We start from the raw sequence: 19,424 nt of genomic DNA on the forward strand, positions 1-19,424 counted from the left end.
TTTCATCTGTGCCAGCTCAACACAAACACACCACACAATCTGCCAGCGCACTCAGAAGGCCACAAACACAAAGCTCTTTAATGTCAGTTGGTCAGCATAAAGCCTTTTATTTCCACCTGTATTCACAGATATGCTAGTTAATGCTATCACTTAGTTGCAGAATCACTCAGGCTCGATATTGCTTTAAACTGTCTGCCAAGACCCTCAAACACAAACACATAATACGTGCTTTAAGTGTCCACCTGTCTCTTTGTGCCAAGACTCACAGACGCTGAGTGTGCATGATGTCAGATGTGTGCTTGTTTCACTGTCAGTGGAGTGCCCATTAACTCCACTCTCTAAATGAAAAAAGCCCTATATCAGCTCTGTTGCCTCCATGTTTCTACTCACTGTTCTCCTGTCTCCATGTCTGCACATAGTTCACCAACATGAGTGACAGGAATATCTGTGAGAAAGGAAATGGCAAGAAAATACACACATTATGTCCCACAGATCATGTCATCAGTTTTACAGGAAGTGCTGTGATGCATTTTTTGTTGTACAATATTAAAGTCGTTTTGCTTTGGACTTGAACCCACAACCTCAAAATCACTTTAGTGATGCATTCTCATCCAATATGTTTTTCTCATTTTTAGTATGAAAGCTTTGGAGATTTAGCCAAAGCTTTCATACTGTTTTCTTCAAATCTTCAAAATGTATTTTGATGGACCTTCATGTTTTTAAAAGTTGATCTCAGATCAAAACCTTTCATCTGTGAAATTCATTGAAAGTGCTGACACCTTCATATGATCCCTTTTCTCAAAGGCCTTCTGGTTGGTTCATAGACTATCAGATAGCATTTTGAACCCTTCAGAATACATTTGAATCACAAAGATGAAACTGGATAACTCAGTTTTAAAAAGTGATCATTTTGCAGATTTTTTTGTGCAGCAGAAAAGAAAATTTTAGGTAAATCTGTTTGTGTTTTGCCTGAAAGTAGAGTTATAAAAGCACAAAATAAAATACTTTGCTTTTGTGGCTCCTTTATTTTTATGTCAGTAACATTTACCAGATGTAAGATTTTAACAGGGTGTCAATACCACAACAACATCAAAAAAGTATTTTCAATCAGTTCTAACAGCCTTTGTAATTATCATTTGAATCAAATCAAAATATATTAATTTATTACAACAGAAACGTTCTCCCAGCATTTTTTGTCATTCTGGTGCTTTGTGATACCTATTTTCATCTCTTGTATTGTCTGTTTCAATGCTGGTACTCCTTTCCAAAAAAGTTAATTTGTGTGAGAAGAATGTTCAAGTTATTCAGAACCAGACAAATCTTCCTAAATAATTACTTTTGTCCATTTCACTATGTCAACACATCACCATACTAACATGTCAATATGGTAACATGTCACTATGCTAACATGTCACATGTTTGCCATGCTGATGATTTAGGTTGCATGTTAACATGCTAAAGTTACCACAAAATCTAAAGGTGAGGATGACATGGATGTGACTGGTTATGTGTTCATACACCTGCTCATTCAATTGTGATCAGTGAGATCAAGATATATATGCAGTTATTATATCATTTAGTTTTATCCTCTGGAGAATACTAATTTCCATGAAAAATTGAACAATAGCTTTGAATAGATTTAATTTTTTTAACTTGTTGTAGGTGCTTGATGAAAAATTGATGAAATTACTGGTCCTTAGTGTCTTTCCTCTGCGAATTATTAATGTCTGTAAAAACATTTCGTAGCAATCCTTTGAATAGCAGTTGCGATATTCCTGTCTAGCCGGCTAGCATTGCACTCAAATCATTGTTGTTGTTTTTTACCACGTTTGTGTATTTGTGTGAATATGATTTATTTTTATTATTATCGTTGTTATATTATTTCATGATGATTTCAATAAACCATACTAGTAGTTATTAGTCTTGATTTAAGGAAGCTTTCCTGTCTGATACCAAGTGCTAGGACTAGTCCTCTGACAGGAGACACCCTTTGTGAATGGTGAAAATTAGCATTGACAGTTTTCAAAAACCTGTACATGTTGAACCATTAATGCAGCAATGCTGCTCCTGCTTCCCACCGTGATGATTTCAAAGTGAGGAGAACACACCATAAAAGTCCTTGAGCTGTTCTCACTCTTTTTGTCCACAAGGTGTGAAATCGTTTGATCCAGCTTATTCCATTTAGCTGAAACTGCCTTTGTGTGTGAAACAGTTTTCATTTGGGATGTGTTTTGAAATGCTGCCGGCGCAATAAAAGATGGTGGGAAAGGGGGGAGGATGCAGGGTTGCAGGAAGGAAGGAAGGAAGGAAGGAAGGAAGGAAGGCAGGAAGAGAGCTGATGGTAGCCTCTGTGTTTGTTTTGCATGGAGAGGAGGTGAAGGGTGGGGGCTGTCCAAATCCATCCTGTCGATACGTGTTTGAGTGTGTGTGTTGTAGTGGGCAGTTACTGGTTAGTGGACACTCAGTCTGCCCTAGTGTGATAGTCACAGTGGAAGGCGGAAGACAATACGCTCAGGCTCTCACAAAAAGGTCATAGGTTGAGGTTAAAAGTCAAATAATGCTTGGAAGAACTAACAGTCACTTGGGACTGCACCAAAGGTCATCGTGCCTATATGTGTATGTATGGTGGGTGAAAATGAAGGACAGGAAGAGAGCGACAGAAGCCAGAAACACAGCAGAGATGAATAAAGAACAGACAGATTGGGGTTGAAAATGATTTTCCTCTTTTTTCCTATCTGGCATTCTTTTCACTTTGAAGCAATCCTGCATTGCTTCTCCCTACAGGGACTCATGTCATCCCTCAATTTCCTCAAAATGTATACTGAGCACACACATACACACCATAAACGCACATAAATACTCAATGACAGAAACTGACAGACGCACACAGGAGCAAGGCAGCCTAATCAGAAGATGTGGCCTTTTTCTCTGCATGTTTTAATGAGGCCTTCATTGTGGAGTGCACAGTGAAACTATTAGGTTGTTGTGTCTCAGCTCATTAGCCAAACCAGACACACCAACACCAGCAGCTAAAAGATTTGATACCACCTGCAGAGTTATGTGACACCGTAGGACCTTAAAGAGGCTGCGGTGACAGACTGAGCAACTGCCTTAATTTGGTCATCAGGGAAAAAGCCATACTGAATCCCGCTTCTTATGACACAGCAAGGGATCATAAGAGCTGGTTTGATGGCAAGAAAAAGAAAAAAATCATTATAAGCCGACACAAGCTGTCTCACTGGTGGCTCGTAAAGTTCCCTGCAGAAGTGGCCTTGAAGATTCGTAGAAAATTTTAAGCGGCAGAGTCGTGTCAAATGAAGTGAAGTAGTCAGCAATGAAGAATACAACTCTAAGTAACTAATTTGGTTTTACTTATAGGGAATGGCTGAACTTCTCTATTAGTACTGGTATATGCTATTATTGCAGCTAGTGCAGAATCTACCGATGCAACCCATTTTTCATGATCTTCTTACTGAACAAGCTGCTGCTCTCACTTGTATCACAGGAGATCAGGAGACATTAAAGTTTAAATACTGCATTTTCAACTAACAGAAACCTAAAGAAAAGGAGCTGAGTCTGCCTTTCAGTACACTTTATTAATATTAATGTATGTGAGAGACTTTGACTTTTATAGTAGTTTTGCAACTTTTTCTTTGAAACCAAAGATGGCAAATAGTCTAATTCAGTCATTCACCACTGTTTATGAAGCCTCCTGATGGTAGACTTTACTATCCTCTTATTCCTAGACCAAATCAAAGCCAAGGTGAAGGTATGTGAACGTTGCCTTTACTCTGTGTGTTTGATTAATAAAATCATTCCAAAGAAAATGTGCTGACTGAATTTCATCAAACATGGTGAAGAGTTGGAACATATAGGCCAAGAAGGAAACCAGTAAGTTTTGGTGGGTGTTGGGATAATTTCATTATAATCTGCAAAACTGCAGTGCTGTTTGGTTCACTTACATCCGTGTCAGATCTCTTTGTCACAGACATTACAGTCGGCTTACCTCTTGTCTGTTTACTCATCATGTGTAGTGTGCCACTGGATACAACAAGGGATTTTTGTTTCTAAATGCTAACGTCCAATTCTCGTTGGTTTAAATCGATCTTGATACTGGAGAAGTGAAAACTTATGCGAAATTTAGAAAATAATCTATCATTTCCATCAAATGCATTAAAAAAATAAAAAGTGGGAAAATAAAACAAGGATGGTTTTGCATTGAACTTCAAACAGGGTTGGGTCACTGCCCAACATAGTTGTGAAAAACTGTTGGTGTAAATCCAACTCTGGATTTATTCATTCACATCATTTTTGATACATTCTTACTTATATTCAGTTTTAGAAAATGAAGACCTCACTCTTCATCGGTGTTCTCATTTATTAATCAACAGACCTCTTTTATTCTCATGGAAATTCAAAGAGAAGGCTTAAGGATGATAAGTGTTTTCTAAAAGAGGAAAAGATCAAGACTGGAGGGAAATAAATCATAAAAAAATCTCTTAAATGTCAACCTTTAAGTCTCTAAAGGTCTTACTTTAATTGTAATCATTACTAAATGTTATATTTGAATATTGAAGGGAATGGGGTCGACGGTTAGTTTGCCACTAAACGTGCACATCACCGCTGAAATTTTCTGGATATTTTCTGCATTTTCTGCATGTGAGAGAAACATCTGAAATTTGTGTAGACTTTATCCAACAAGTCTGTATTTTTAAGTATTTTTAAACGAATTAGCCCTCATGTGAAGCAGTTCATCCTTTATGTTCCATACTTCCATACATTGGTCACAAAAACAGTCACTGAAAAGAAAGAAGCCTGATGTCCTGCCTTCCCTCTTCATCCTCTCACTTGCATCCTCCTCATCTCCCGTGAAGCGTTTACATGCTGGCTCTTCAGGATGCCCATTTTACTTCTTTATGTCTCAGCACAAAGATGAAAGAGTGGTTGTTGAGGGAGAGTTATTTTTTCTTCATTTTTCTCAGTGGCTCTCCCTCTTTTTTTACATCCTTTCGGCCCTTCATCTTTCCCCATCTCCCTCTCAATCTCTTCTCCGCTCACTCGAGTGTTGGCCCGGCAAGGCCTTCCTCATTGATCCAATAAAGCCAGTGGCTGCCACTGCGAGGCTTGGAGAGCTTCATACCAAACCAAGCATTCAGGCACGCGTTTTAACAGCGTGGTCTGATCTGGAGTTGAAGGTTTTGGGTTTTTTTTCTTATTTTCTACTCAGATATATAATCAATAACAGTCACACAGGCTGAACATGAACACACAAACATGCAGAAACTTACACACACAGGTTTCTGAAACTCAGTTACCTCCCAAGCCAATCTACCAAAGAGACAATATGTTTTTTTTCTCTGCACTGGAATTTCTTTTCACATTTGGAGATAGGTGAATGAAAAGGAGTAGTTCAGTATGTTCACTCAACATACTGAGGTAGTTTTATCATTTTGTGCTTGGTTAAAGGTTGACATTTTGTGCCTGCTAAAAACTTAATGGGTTCTCTTCTCCAATGAGCACGCATCATCAAAGGCATCATTTCACTCGCTGATACACGGCAGCAGCTGATGCAGAAGGGGAAAGCTTACAGCGTGTTTCAATGTGCTTAGTGTATATTTCCATTCCTCTGGGGAGGTTTTGTCTCCATTATAGCACCAACATACAGAGGGATCACTACTTCTTCCCTTCTTTGTTACATCTCAAATTCCATGCTGTGTAAAATATAGATAAAAACTGAATGCAGTGATTTGAAAATCTCATAAACCAGTCATTTATTCACAATAAAACATAAGAAACATCAAATGTGAGACGATGTTGAAAGTGAGAACATGAACGCTTAACTGTTTCACGAAAAATATCAGCTCATCTTCAACCTTAATGGCAATGACATGACTCAAAAGTTTGGACAAGTCCATGTACATCACTGTGTAGCAACCCCTCTTCTTTAATGTTTAGTCCTTAAACATCTGGGAGACCAGTTGCTAGACCTTTGGGAGAGGAATGTTGTCCCATTCTTGTCTCATAGGATTCTAGCTGTTGTATTTTAAATGTTTTGAACTGGTGAAAGGTCTGGCAGGTCAGTCCAGCACCTGGACGCTTCTATACAGAGCTCTGCTGTTGTAATAGATGCTGTATGTGGTTTAGCATCCTCTTGGTGAAATATGCAAGTATTTTCCTGAAAAAGATTTCATATGGATGAGAGGATGTTTTGCTCTAAGACCTGCAGATACCTTTCAGCATTGATGGTGTTTTTACAGGCTGCCTGCTCTATAGACGCTAATGCACCCAAATACCAGGCCCCTTCTCCTCTTTATTCAAGATCTGCCATCCATGATTTCCAAATAACGTCCAATTTCATTTAATCTGACCACAGTTTGACCCCTTGCTCCGGTCACTTTTAAATTAGCTTTGGCCCAGAGACGACAGTGGAGTTTCTGGAGTCATGTTGAAATATGGCCTCTTTGTATGACCAAGCTTTCATTTGCATATGTGGCTAGCACAGTGAATTGTGTTAACAGCCCATGATGTGATTTCCATTACAGAATCATGCCTGCAGTGCAGCCTCAGGGCACAATGACTATCCAACGTTTTTTTTTAGCTGTGTCCCTTACACACACACTCATGTTTCCAGATTCTCTGAATGTTTGAATGATCACTTCCACTATTTGGTCTATGTTCTGTTTTCTAATGTAAATAAAATACTGCTTTATGAGATTTGCTAATCATTGCCTTTTTGGAATTGGAGTAAGGTGTAACTTCCGTAACTGTTTTAGTATTAATGAACAAATAATTGGACACTACATTAACATCGTTGAATGGAGGTTTAATTGGTACTAACATAGCTAAATGTCAAATTGAAGTCAAATGTTCAGCTCTCAAAAAACACTTGTTTCTTTGCTCTATAGTCTGCAGTTGATTGTGATATTTGAGGTGTCTATTTGTGAGATTTCTGTTCCAGTTTAAATGGAAGAAAAGTGCACTGACTCCTGGATGTGACAATAAGGCACTTAAAAATTACATTTAAAACTGAGTATGCCATATAGTCGTGGGGCCTCCTATGAACAGTTCTCTACTTGGAAAATGGTCCTAAATGGCTACTGTGGACAGAACATTTTGTAAGTTCCCATTAGGCTTTGAACTCAGCTTCCAGATGTGGAAGCTTTAGATTTTTTTTATAACCTTTCAATATAGACAATGTTGTAAAAAAAAAAATTATTTTTGGGTAGACTCATGAGTCCTTTTTTAAATAAAAGTATTTCTAGGAGTAGATGTTGCAGTAAAAAAGTTTTTTTGTCATTTGGTTTTGGACCCTTTAACCAATTCTCCACTTTACTTAACATTTAATTCCACCTCTAATTTGTGTTGGTACAAAAACTTCATCATCCTTGCTCTGTTGGTTATTGCGGTTTATTAGCTTTTTGTGCTATACATTAAATCAAGGCCTGCAGTTAAATATGATTTAAAGAAATAGTGTATTTTTGTGATTACAACATTGAAGTTGAAAGTACTAATCAAAAATTCATTTGATTATATTTGGCTGGTTATGACTGATTTCACTCTTATTTTTCAATGCCTGACAACCTTCTTGAATTTGAGCATACTCATCTGGGAGTAAAGATTTCAGGGCCGGCAGGTCCTCACAGGCACGCACAAACAAAGTCTGTAGAGTCTCATATAAATGTGATATTTTATCTGTTACCCTGTGTGTTCGTCTCACGTGTAGCACAGTAACAAGTCAATCACCCTTTGCTGTCATTGGACCGTAATGCTATGTTTTAGCCGCACGCTTGACATGTTCATTAGGTATAAACCGATTCATTTACAACACTGTGCTATTGGATTGTCCTTGCCTCGACATTCATTTCCCAACACACTGGTGTTTGATGCGTTGCCAGTGCCAATTAACTCTGATAACTCAGCACCAGCTTAATATACTGCTGCTGAATTGGCTTGACAAGACTGCGGCGATAAGCTATTTCTGAGCTTTTCCGAGCAGCGATAGCTGAATTATCACTTAAAGTCAGGGAGTGGCTGGAAAAACTTTCCTGTATGACCTCCCAGGCCAAAAGTCATTAAAATATTTGCTTTGTTTTTGTTGGCGGATGCATACATAGGCACATACACTGATTACAACTATCTGTGAAGGCTTTAACAGTTTGCATAACTCCTGCTTTATGTTACCATGGATTTGATGACTGTGTTCAGTTTTATGTACATGTTTAATTGTTTTTGCAGCTTCAGTTTTGTGTGTTTTTTAAAAAAAAAATGGGCATGTTGTAAATACTGCTCTGACAGAATTGTTTCTCATATTCAACCGAGCCAATAAAGGGAATGAATTGCAGCTTCCAGCTGATGTGTTGTTTTTCTCTCGCCCTAACTCAGCAGGCTGCCAGGAGCTGGGCTGCTCTCCCAGTTCTCCCGGATCAACTGACTGGTCACTCAATCCATCGCTCTGCGGCAGTTCCAACGAATAGGAGCTGACATGGGAGCCATCGGCAGGATGACGATCTTGCTCCTGGTGCTGATGGTTGGATGGCAGAAGTCACTTGGTCTCAACTGGAACCCAATCCCACGAAAGACTGTTAGATACCAAGGTGAGTGAGCAAACTTATCCTAGCTTATAGAGCTAAAAACGTCTCTTTTAACCTAAGGGTCGCATTTACAAAGAATGTAGTTTTAATGCACTTCTGTTTGGACATTGCATCCACGTTTTGTTGCAGTCTGTGGTCCAAACTAATGCAAACACGTGAGCATTGCCTCTGCGTTTTCAAAGCTGGCTTTTGAAGTTGTTTGTCACAGGCTCTGTAGCTTGTTTGCTAACAGGACAATACATGAATAAAGCTAATTTAAAACCCATATTTGTACCTAACAAGACATCAAAGGTTTCTCCATTTTAGACTTCAGCATTCATTCATAGGTCAGCACTGTCCAGACAACAGCAGTCAGTTTTGGAGAATTTGTGAGTCAAGGGTCATCAAAGTTGAACTTCACAGGAAAAATATGTGTGAATTCGCTTAGCCCTGCTATCATATCCACCGAGAGCAACCGTTCCATTGGAATTAAGTTATTTTGTCTGGAAAATAGTGCTGGGGATAATGCAGATTTATTAGACTGACAGAATCCTCTTGTCCTCGGGGATAATATATCCAATCAGACATCTGGTTCAAAACCAGTAATCGCAAAACTGTATTCCATTACAACAGTCAGGCAAGATTTTCTCTTTATATCAGAGGTGAATGGTTTCAGGCTTTTGTCAAAGCGACCCACTTAAATAAAACAATACATCAGTCTAATCCTCTCACTCAACTGTATTCACAATCTTTATCTCAGCCTTCCCCTGCAGCCAGACTCAGCTTTCTTCGGTGAACAATGCCAGTTGTAATAACCTGAGAAAAAGTATTTTTTTTATCTTTCGACAGGGAATTGCTGCAGTCTCCCTCTTGGGGATTAGGGAGATACTTTAAAGAGAGAGAAAAATATGAGGAAAAATTGCTATTTTCTCACCTCTCTCTTGCTCATATCCCACCTTTCATGCCATATCTATACTGTCTTTCCAGTGTCTTCCTGCTGTTTCTTCATGCTGTCTATCCCTCCCCTCTCTTCTTAAGCTTTGCACGCTGCTCATCGTATGAACCTGAAATGCTCTCGTGCCGTTTTCACAAAGAGCTCCGATTTCAGCCGCTCTTGAAGAGAATGGCGCTTGGCTTTGGCAGTGATGGTAGTTTCAGAAGGGTGTGGGGACAATTCGAAAGCTTTCTCATGTCGCTATCACCCACTCCCAATCCCTTTCCTGCTTTTTTTTTTCTAATCCTCTGTCTCTTCTCCTTCTTCTCATCAATCCACAGTGCACTCTTCAGAACTGTTGTGGTGGAAAGTGAGAGGAAAAAATGGGGGAAAAAAATTAAAAATCAACAGGGTGTTGATATTTTGTGGTGAAATGCTCCAGTGCGGCAAAGCCTGAGTTGGCAGAGATCTGTGCTTCTTTTTGGCCAACATACACTTGCTTTAAACACACACCATACAGGGCAAACAGAGACACACACGGTGTTGTACTGTATATGGAAGGAGCGGAAACAAATGTACAAAGAAGTAGAAACACGGTGAACAAAGACAATGCAAAGCTGCACCAGAAACAAGGCGTTATCCTTTGTTTCTGGTGCAGCTTTGCATGTTAAAGAACTAAAAGCCTTGTCATTATACTTTATCATCCTTGATTTGAGTGTTGCACTTGAGCTCAGAAAGATTCTTAACCCAGGCTGATCTATATTGGAAACAAGTAGGATTATCCCACCTGCTGATAGACTTCAACACTGGGTTAAAAAGGAAGGAAATTTTCAGGCCGAATACTGGGTTAACTAACTTATACGGCTGGGTTTTCACAACCGTGATGAGGAACCGACATAAGAGAAAGTCTGCAGAAAGAGAGAGGAATGGATAAGAACAATGAAAAGAGAGTGGAGATGATTTCTAATGGAAAGATAGAAAGATTAGTAGAGAGGCACAGGGATAGACTGGAAGAGAAAGACCAGCAACTACATGCCTTAAAAGGACAGAAAGCAGCTTCAGATTATGGACAGTGAGGCAGAACACACACACACACAGCGCACTGAAGGCCGTTCACCCCGTGTTGCTGCACAGCATACACGCTAACATGTATGTGTGAGTGATTTACTGTGTGCATGTAGTAAGACTGAAGCAAGAAGATAGGCAATGAAAAACAAGTGAAAGAGAATATGGGGCCAGAGAGTGTGTGTGTGTTTACACCTATTGGTGCAGCGACCGTGTGCATGTGTAGCTGTGAATCTGCCTATCTAATCCTCTTTTGTTTATGTTAGTGTGTATGTGTGTGTATTGCTTAGGCTGGCAGTCTGATGGCTTTGGAGCTCCAGGAAGTATAGGAGTTGTGTATGTGTGTGCGTGTGCGTGTGCGTGTGTGTGTGTGTGTGTGTGTGTGTGTGTGTGTGTGTGTGTGTGTGTGTGTGTGTGTGCGTGTGTGTGTGCGTGTGTGTGTGTGTGTGTGAGAATTGGGTGGGTTATGCTGGGGCAGAGATGGTTGAAAAGATAATATTTACCCCCACCCACCACTTCCAACCCCTATCCCCACCCTGCAATTACATGAGGCTTACATGGGGTTGCAGAAGAAGAAACACAAACATCCTCTCTTCTGTCTTTCTCTTTCCCTCACTATCTATCCGCCGCTCCTTGTTTTCTTGTCTTCTTTACTTCAGGGAAAAGAAATCACTGTTAGCCTCTAATGAGACATTTTATGTACACACAGTATATATGGCCCTCGTAGAGCTGCTAATGAGCGCTGCAAATTTACATACTTTTCATTTTTCTTTCATATTTTCCTCACTCTAATCTCTGACAAAGACCATGTATCTTGATTTCGTTCCACTTTTATGTGGATATTATTTCATATTAATGTTCATAATGTACAAGTCTCTCATTCATCCTTTTTTGCTGATTTTCCTTTTTTCTTATCTTTACATAGTGACATTTTACAATCTTCTCCTTGAAAACTACCAGAAAAAGCTATAGCTATTGTAGTAGTGTTCAGTCCAAGGCTCCTGGAACGACCTGAATCTTTAATAGCAAGTCATGAATGGATCATTTCCACAATTTCCCAGATAATTTCGGCACTGTAGTTTTTAGTCAAACTTTCAAAATTAGGACTAATGGTGCCTTTCTTGGAGTCTGTTTTAAACTCTGGATTAATTTACATTCTAAGCATTTACAGTAGCAGGACTTTGTATGCAGTTACACCACATCTCACACAAGATATGCTTAAGAACTGGTAACACAAGCAAAAACTTATAAGCAGGATTCAGGACAAGTCACTGCTTTTCAACTTATGAATGAGTTTTACGTTTGGGTATGAAATCCCACTACAAAAAGAATTCAAGTGATAAGTCACAACATTATGCTATGCAACGACAGCCTGAGACAATATCTATTAATTATTGATATCTTACTGTTTTTTGACACAATATTGCAATATTACAGCTTCTCAATCTCAGATAGATGACAGCATCAGTTGTTAATGGATGTAAAATATGCCAAAGCTAATGTTAACTTGAATTCATGGCATTCTATAGCCATCGACAAAGCATCAAGATTAGCCTCTGTGCTCTGTTCTCAGCAGAATTTTTGGCCAAAACTAGCAGAACGAAAACTGAAAATTCAATCTAACTTATAGCTCTTACAAAGGCATTTAGGTCTCTGCATTCCTGGAAGGACAAAACAATTTAGAATCAGGCTGTATCCTTCCTCTGGTAAGGGTTTTTTGGTCTTTTTTCTCTATAAGGAATGTTTATTCAATTGAGAGGAAATCTGGAATTTCACCTGCTTCGTAGTGCACAAGGACTCACATGTGCTACCACAGTAAAGAGGCTGGGGTTAGAGGAGGACTCACTCAATTTTGTTTTCTTTCTTTCTTCAATTTTATTTATATGGCGCCAAATTACAATATATTTAATTTAAAGGGATTTCAAAAAATACAATCTAATTCTAGCCAATTAGAATCCAATTAATTGTAATCCAATCAAATCCAATTCATTAAATTCCACATGAGTCAATTTAAAGAAGGAGCCTAGCTAAGGAAACCAACAGATTGCACCAAAACGTCTCTTCAATCCAATCTTGAGTGTACACGAAGTGATTGTGGAAAGAAAAATGTTCCTTTTAGCTTTTTCTTGTTGGTTTAACACACACACACACACACACACTTTGACCCCTATGCCCAGCCCAATGACAGAGGCGTGGAAGCCAAAACTACGTTACAACAAAACACAGCGACTGTGGTTAAACAAAGAAGTGAAGAAAAGAAAGAAAGGAAGGAGTGGAGTGAAGCAAGCAGGAGAAATTGAGTCCTCAGACATGTGATACTTTGCCTGAAAAGCTAGCCAGCTTTTATGCACCAAACGATCCCTGCATCTTTAAAGAAAAGCCAAGGCAAATTTGTGCCTCTTTGTTTAGAAAATCTAAGACAAAATGAGAATTGGAGAAGAAGAAAAAACTCAGAATGAGAGAGGAAAAGGGCTGGGCCTCTGACCTCCAGAAACCTTTCTCCTTTTCTGAATCTTTCTTTTTCCCCTCCTTCTGTCCCTCCCTGCCCTATCTCCTCAAACCCTCCAATTACAGTAATGAGTGGTTGAGAGTGAGGCAGAGGAGGAGGCAGAGAGGCTGTGCGTGACTTGGAGGATAGATGGGGGGAGGGGGAGGGAGGCAATGGAAGGAGGAGATTCATCATCACTTTTATCTGCTATGAGTGTCGCTCATCCCTTGACCCAGTGCTGATTGGTCAGTGAAGATTAACAGCTTGGACCAGCTGTCAGGACCTGCAGTGCTCTCTGTTGTCATTCTGACTTTGTGAGAGCGCATGTGTGGGCAGGTGGACATGTAGATTAAAATGAAAATGCCATCCTGAGGCTGCTTTTACCCAAAGCACCCTCTCGTCGTGATAGTCTTACAGTTGGATTCATGCACTACTTTTTCCATTATTGGCTTTACACTTACAATCTGCTGTCCATCCTGGAAATCCTTAAAACAAAAAAAAATGTTAATCATATGCAAAGTGCTGAGAGCCACATTTAATAAACACAAGATGACAAGTAAATGTTCCAAAAGCATCAAATTCTGCTCAAAAGAAAAACAGTTTAAATTTCAACCCATGTTTATCCATACATGACTTACTGCACAGCTTCTTTTTGTGCAGTTGATGACGCGTTGTAGTGGCATTTTCTTACAGGACACCTGCTGTTTAAGATGAAAACTGCAAGAGGTGCAGCATGCTGAGAGCTCCGGCATTAACAGTTGCAACGCTATGTTACGTCCCAATTTGCTGATTAATGCGGTGAGCGTGTTCGCATTATTGTGATCTCTACCACAGAGACGAGGGGGATGCTGCTGACCTCTGTGAGACGGGCAAAAACTAGAACCTTTTAGAACAGTGACCCAGATACCCACAATCACTTCCTGATTAGGTCTTATGAATCGCTGTGACCCTTATCAGAGTGCCAGTTTTCTGGCATTTCCAGACTGTATTCGGATTTGACAGACACACAGTGATGACCAGAGCAGCAAACAACAAGCTAAGTAAAACCAGTATGATCTGGTTGTTCACAAATGTCAAACTAAATCATCTTCTGGCACTGTAGGGGGGAGTCTTCTGTACAGGCAAACCTAGAAGAAAACTGGAAAACCAAGTCACAACCATAGCTACGGATGTTTAGTCGTCTGTCCTCAAGATTTGATTAAAAAAGTAAATGTGATTTTCCTGTTGTGGAGTTATAACCAATTCATCATGCTCCTGTGTTTTTTTCCTTCATCGTGCTTCTCTGTGTTATTGGCCACCATGGCCATCTTAGTCTCATATATAACACTCACTAACAGTTCTACCAGAACAAAAAAAGTCTCGGTTTTAACGACTGCTGGGTTGCATCAGTGGGTGGAGAGTGGCAGTTTAAGGTTTTTTTCCCATGACTTTACCAGGTTTCAGTGTAGTTCTACATTCCATAGTTTTTAAAAAAAAATGTGTATGAATCACCATCACAGTCATTCACTACATGTAAAGTGAGTCAAATTCCAAAACTGCTACAGTGTCATTGAACCCTTCAGGCTCCCCCCTATGTCTCTTTGTGTGTATTATCACCAGAACGTTGTGCAAAAGGGCCTAACTCTGTCCAGCTGGTGCACCAGTAACACAAGCTGAACCATGACGCTCGGGCGGAAAAGCCTCACTTGTGGCGTCAACCAGCTCCTGATTTGACTCTATTACCGTGATTCATCAAGAAACAATCAGTAATGCTTTTAAGGCTCGACAGGAAATATACTGTAGATGCTCCATGCAAAAAGCCTGCTGGTAAAGTTTTGTGTATCTTTCTCTTTCTTGTTTATGTCTCCATGCTCTCATTCTGTCGTACACCTGACTTTCCTGTGAACTCCTCAAACAGACAAATCTTGTGCATCCACGTGGGAGTGTGTTTGCCTTTGTGTACACGAGTGTTGCATTCTGCCTCAAAGAGAGTACCTGCTCAGATGAAGGTCTGATGATGCTGTGCTTGCACTTCTATCTGAATGTTTTTGCGGCTGCTTCACAATGTTACTCCCTCCCATCTGCCTGCCTCTCATTCGGCGTTTGTCGCCGCTTCAAAGCTCTCCCTAAAATAGGCCTTTAATCATAGTTTGGTGTGTGAGTGGCTCAGCGGTTAGCAGCTATAAGAGGAGGCTGGGTGTATTTATAGCAGACAGCGAGAGGAAGGCTGATCACAGAGCGGAGGTCCAGATTGAGAATTTTTTGAGTGGACACGAAGCAACAGGCGCTCACTGTTTCCCTTCTGTCCAGCTTTGCACAGCAGTTTGGTTTTGTCTGGTTTAGTTTGGCTTCTGTCACAGCTGGAGAGGATGGTGAAGTTGTCAGAAGTACCTGATGTCATGCAAGTTTAGAATCAGGACCAACAAAGCAACTTTTAATATGAACAAATCCCATTATCATTTTACCTTTATCTAGTTTGTTTAGTGTTGCATAATTTAGAATACATTTCTATAATGTGTAGTTTGCTTCTGCTATAGCTTTCCACACAATTACATTCAATCACTATGTGAATTCCTTCAGCTCTTGGTGCCAGTTCATTTAATAGAAATATAGGTATACAAAAGCAACCCTTTATGATGCATTCCAAGAAATCATAAAGGGTTCAATCAGATTTGGCAGTTGATCTGCTGCCTTTTATAACAAGAAATGAAAGGATTCACATAAAACTTGTTATATTATTAAGGTTTTCTGTTTTCTTGCTGGGCTGTGCCATCCTCTTAATGATGCTGCATTATTGATGAGTTATAATACCTGCTTACTGCTCAGGGACTGGGTGAAATGTTTCATTGTGTTTCTTTCAAAAGTCACAATTTCTTATCACTTTTTAGTGATGTCATGAGGTCTATAAACAACCATGTTGAATAAAAGTGTGTGTTCGTGGCAAAAGTACCAAGAAGTAAACCTTTACCATACAGCTATCGGTGTATAGTTAGCATCTGTTAGAATTGCAGTTCTCCTGCACATAGGTAGTAAAAATGTCTTTACTATGTCAGCTATGTTTTGTGGCAGCTAACTAGGCTGCTGATGGATGCATATTCTGTTGATGAATGGGAATCTTACATAGATTTTAGTTAATGGCCTAAATCAGATCCACTTAAAATGCCACATATAGTAAATTTATATTCTCCAGTATTATAATACTTTGATGCAAGCTTGCATTATGCATTTAATTAATTATTCATAGGTTCTGAACTCAGGTCTTAGGAGATGTTAAAAGCTTTATGTCTGTTTTTTTGGGGGGTTGAGTTTCTTTATGTGGCTCCAAGCATGTGTTTTATCGACACAAATACAAATCCCAAATGCCCTTTTGTCATCTGCCGCCCTTCTTTATTGCCTTTTTATCAGACTTCTAAGGAAAAACACAAACAGACGCACAGTATGTGCCAGAAAAGAGGTTCTGTTGTGCAGGGATCACTGATCATCTCTGTTGTCTGTGGTACTGACCCCAGTCAAGCCCTCTGAGTTGTCCTGTGTTTTGTATTTTCCCTTTCATTCTGCTCTCTGTGTTTCCTGGTTGTTTGTATTTCTTCCATCTTCTGTTGGACTCATTACACCTCCCCATGTGTTTGCCCTCAATTTCTGTTCGCACTCTTTTATTTATATTCTCTCCTTTCTTCTGCTCCATACAAAGAGTTGTTGCCAAGCATCAAAGGCCTTGTAATTTAACCCAAACCGCACATAGACACACAGTCACTAGGGCTTGATGTGATGGAAAAACCTTAAAATACTCCTAGTATAAAGATTTAAAGGGTACTCAGCTTTCTGCAACTCAAAGTCAGAGCTGATTATTCTCTGATTAGAGTGTAGTGGTGGCGTTCTCAGCTGCCTTATTGTCCAGTATGTTTTGGTCTCTGTTGATCTTGATATTACTATTTTATTTCACATCTCTACTCATTCACTAATCAGAACAGAGACTGGCTTCAACGTAAATTCAAATTTCTGAAACTTGCAGATGCTGATTTAGTTTATTAGGAACTCTCTCATACATACACACACACTTGTTAGCCTGCACACAAACTTTAAAGCCTACAGCTGTGGCCATTCTTGTAGCTGTTAAATAGACAAACCCACACAGAGCACAGCTTCACTCACACTTACACAGCATACAGCCTCAGGGCTGCCACAGTGTGGTGGCAGCTGGTAAATGTGTGCGCACGTATCGCTTCTTAATGACAGAGTGGCTGGTCACTTCAAAACAGCCACTCAGAGCAGAACTTTCCCTCTGCTGGTGAAGAGATGTTGAAGTCACTGAGCAGGTACTCTGGAGAGCTATTCAGGACTGCATGCAAGTGTGTGTGCAAATCCAGTGTGACTTTTAGCTTTTAACTGTGTGGACTCAGTGTAGGTACACGTGTACAGACGTGCACTTTTGTGTGTGCGAGTGCCTCAGCGTTAAAGCTCTGGAGTTTTTTTTGTGCAGCTGTGTGGAACACAGCAGATGTGCTCAGTTCCCCCCTGAGGACGTTGCCTCTCTCTTCGCTCACTCTCATCTTGCTTCCTCATCCGCACATACACTCCAATGTTTATACGTTGCTTCTCTTCAGATAATAAGCTGACTTCACTACTTATCCCGCTTTCCTTCCTTTGGTTCCTCATTTCTCCTCTCTTCTAACCTCTTCTTCCCTCCCTCTCTGCCTCTTAGAATTTAATTTCACCCGAACTGGACCAGATTTTTGTTTTACACTGCTTTTTTGGGTGTTGTTTCACGTTTCTTTCTATTTCTATTTCTATAATTGCTAATTGGCACATAGGATTATCATTTGCAAATATGGTACTTGCTGAATGGGTATGTGTCTTTCTTGACTGGGACGGAACATATATGTGCTTGTTTAAGATATAGCTCAAGATTCCTTACCAAGAGATGCAGAACAAGAAAACAAAGGAGCACTACTCTTAAAAGATCAAATGATCCCTGTTCTGTCTGTGCACCTGCAACAGATCGTTGTGATTCCAGCTGGCTAGTAGGCTCTGTCCATGTGAAGATCCCATCTGACAGACTAATAGTGTACTCTAAATCTTTGTTAACAAGAGGATTCACTGACAAGAAGTGAAGCCTTGACCACCCAGAGTGCAGATTTTACTTTGTTCAGTCTCCACCCTTGAGCTGGGTTGCTCATACTACCGAGCCAGATATCAGACTTAAATCAAGAGAAAACAATGAGATTTTACTTAACTTTTCCTGACGTTGGGGCGGCTGAATGAACTGAAATCTTTCAGGGTTCAGCTGGATTTTATTGTGAGATTTGTGCAGTATATATCAAAATGGTCCTGGTCAGACCTGGTTGCTTACTAATATTTCATGTGAAATGTTTATGTGCCAGGGTTTTGTAGCATTGCTAGAAAACTGTATGATAACCCCAGGGGAAATCAGAATGGGGACAAAAAGCAATTTTATTTAGTGGACCATCTGTAACTGTAAATATTTAACATGAAAATGTTTCATTGGCCTGAGGCGTTTGAAAGGACAATGTCATTTTGGTTCTGCACTGGGTCTGAAATTGTCAGAACAGTCAGGCTTTGTTAAAAGCAATGTTGGTTGTCTTTGAAAATAAAATCTGTTCCTCTGTTTGAGGTGCAAAAAGAAGAGGGTTTGTATTTAAAACTACCGGGGAAAAAAAGACAAAAGCATACAGAACATGACTTTGAATTAAATATTCAGTTTTGTGAATATTCTTACAACAATGCCTTTTGCAAAGATCCGGAATCTTATAGGGGTCTCAAACTCACTGACCCAAAGTTCTGAGAACTGTTGGTCTTTCACGACAAGTGATGCTTTCAGGAGCAACTTGAATTTGAATACCTTCTCTATTCTTGGTCCACTAACTCGCTTGTTGGGGAACATTCAGCATGTCACATTGATGTCATGATGACTTTTCACAGTTATTCTGACATTGTAAATGCTCCTCATTGCCATTTTTTAGTACTTGTCAGTCCCTGTTAGCTCAAAGATCGGATATTCTTTCAAGGACTTCTGTGTCGCCTTTCATAAAAGAGGGTCAGTGCATTTGTATATGATTAAACTGATGTTATTTAAAATAACTCATGAGCGCTATTGAAAAAAGGATCAGTTTAAGTTTGAGAAAAACTGAATAATTATCATATAGTATTGAGAGAAAAAGTTCAATGTTAAGAGTTGAGTATTTATATCATCAAGCTTACAACGTACATACTTACGTACATTTTCTTTCCTTGCTCCCTCCTCACACACACATACAAACACTCACACTGCTCCTTCATCCAGGCCTCTCCATGTTTATAAGTCTATTCAGTCCCAACTAGGCCACAGCATCACATGAGCAGTTAGTCACACCATAAATCACACCAGTTC

At 39.7% G+C, this 19,424-nt stretch overlaps 1 protein-coding gene across 2 annotated transcripts in view; it reads left to right on the forward strand.

The window, feature by feature from the left end:
• Positions 1-19,424, forward strand: part of sema4c (sema domain, immunoglobulin domain (Ig), transmembrane domain (TM) and short cytoplasmic domain, (semaphorin) 4C) — a 90,248-nt gene that overhangs the window by 39,229 nt on the left and 31,595 nt on the right. For both annotated transcript variants that reach the window (XM_072388486.1, XM_072388487.1), the window contains one exon: positions 8,383-8,594. In XM_072388486.1, the coding sequence (XP_072244587.1) occupies positions 8,483-8,594 (112 nt within the window). In that variant the 5' untranslated portion in view covers positions 8,383-8,482. The remainder of the gene's footprint in view (positions 1-8,382; positions 8,595-19,424) is intronic.

Source organism: Leuresthes tenuis, unplaced genomic scaffold, assembly GCF_036924035.1.
Source record: "Leuresthes tenuis unplaced genomic scaffold, fLeuTen1.0.hap1 SCAF_6, whole genome shotgun sequence".
Classification (NCBI taxonomy): domain Eukaryota; kingdom Metazoa; phylum Chordata; class Actinopteri; order Atheriniformes; family Atherinopsidae; genus Leuresthes; species Leuresthes tenuis.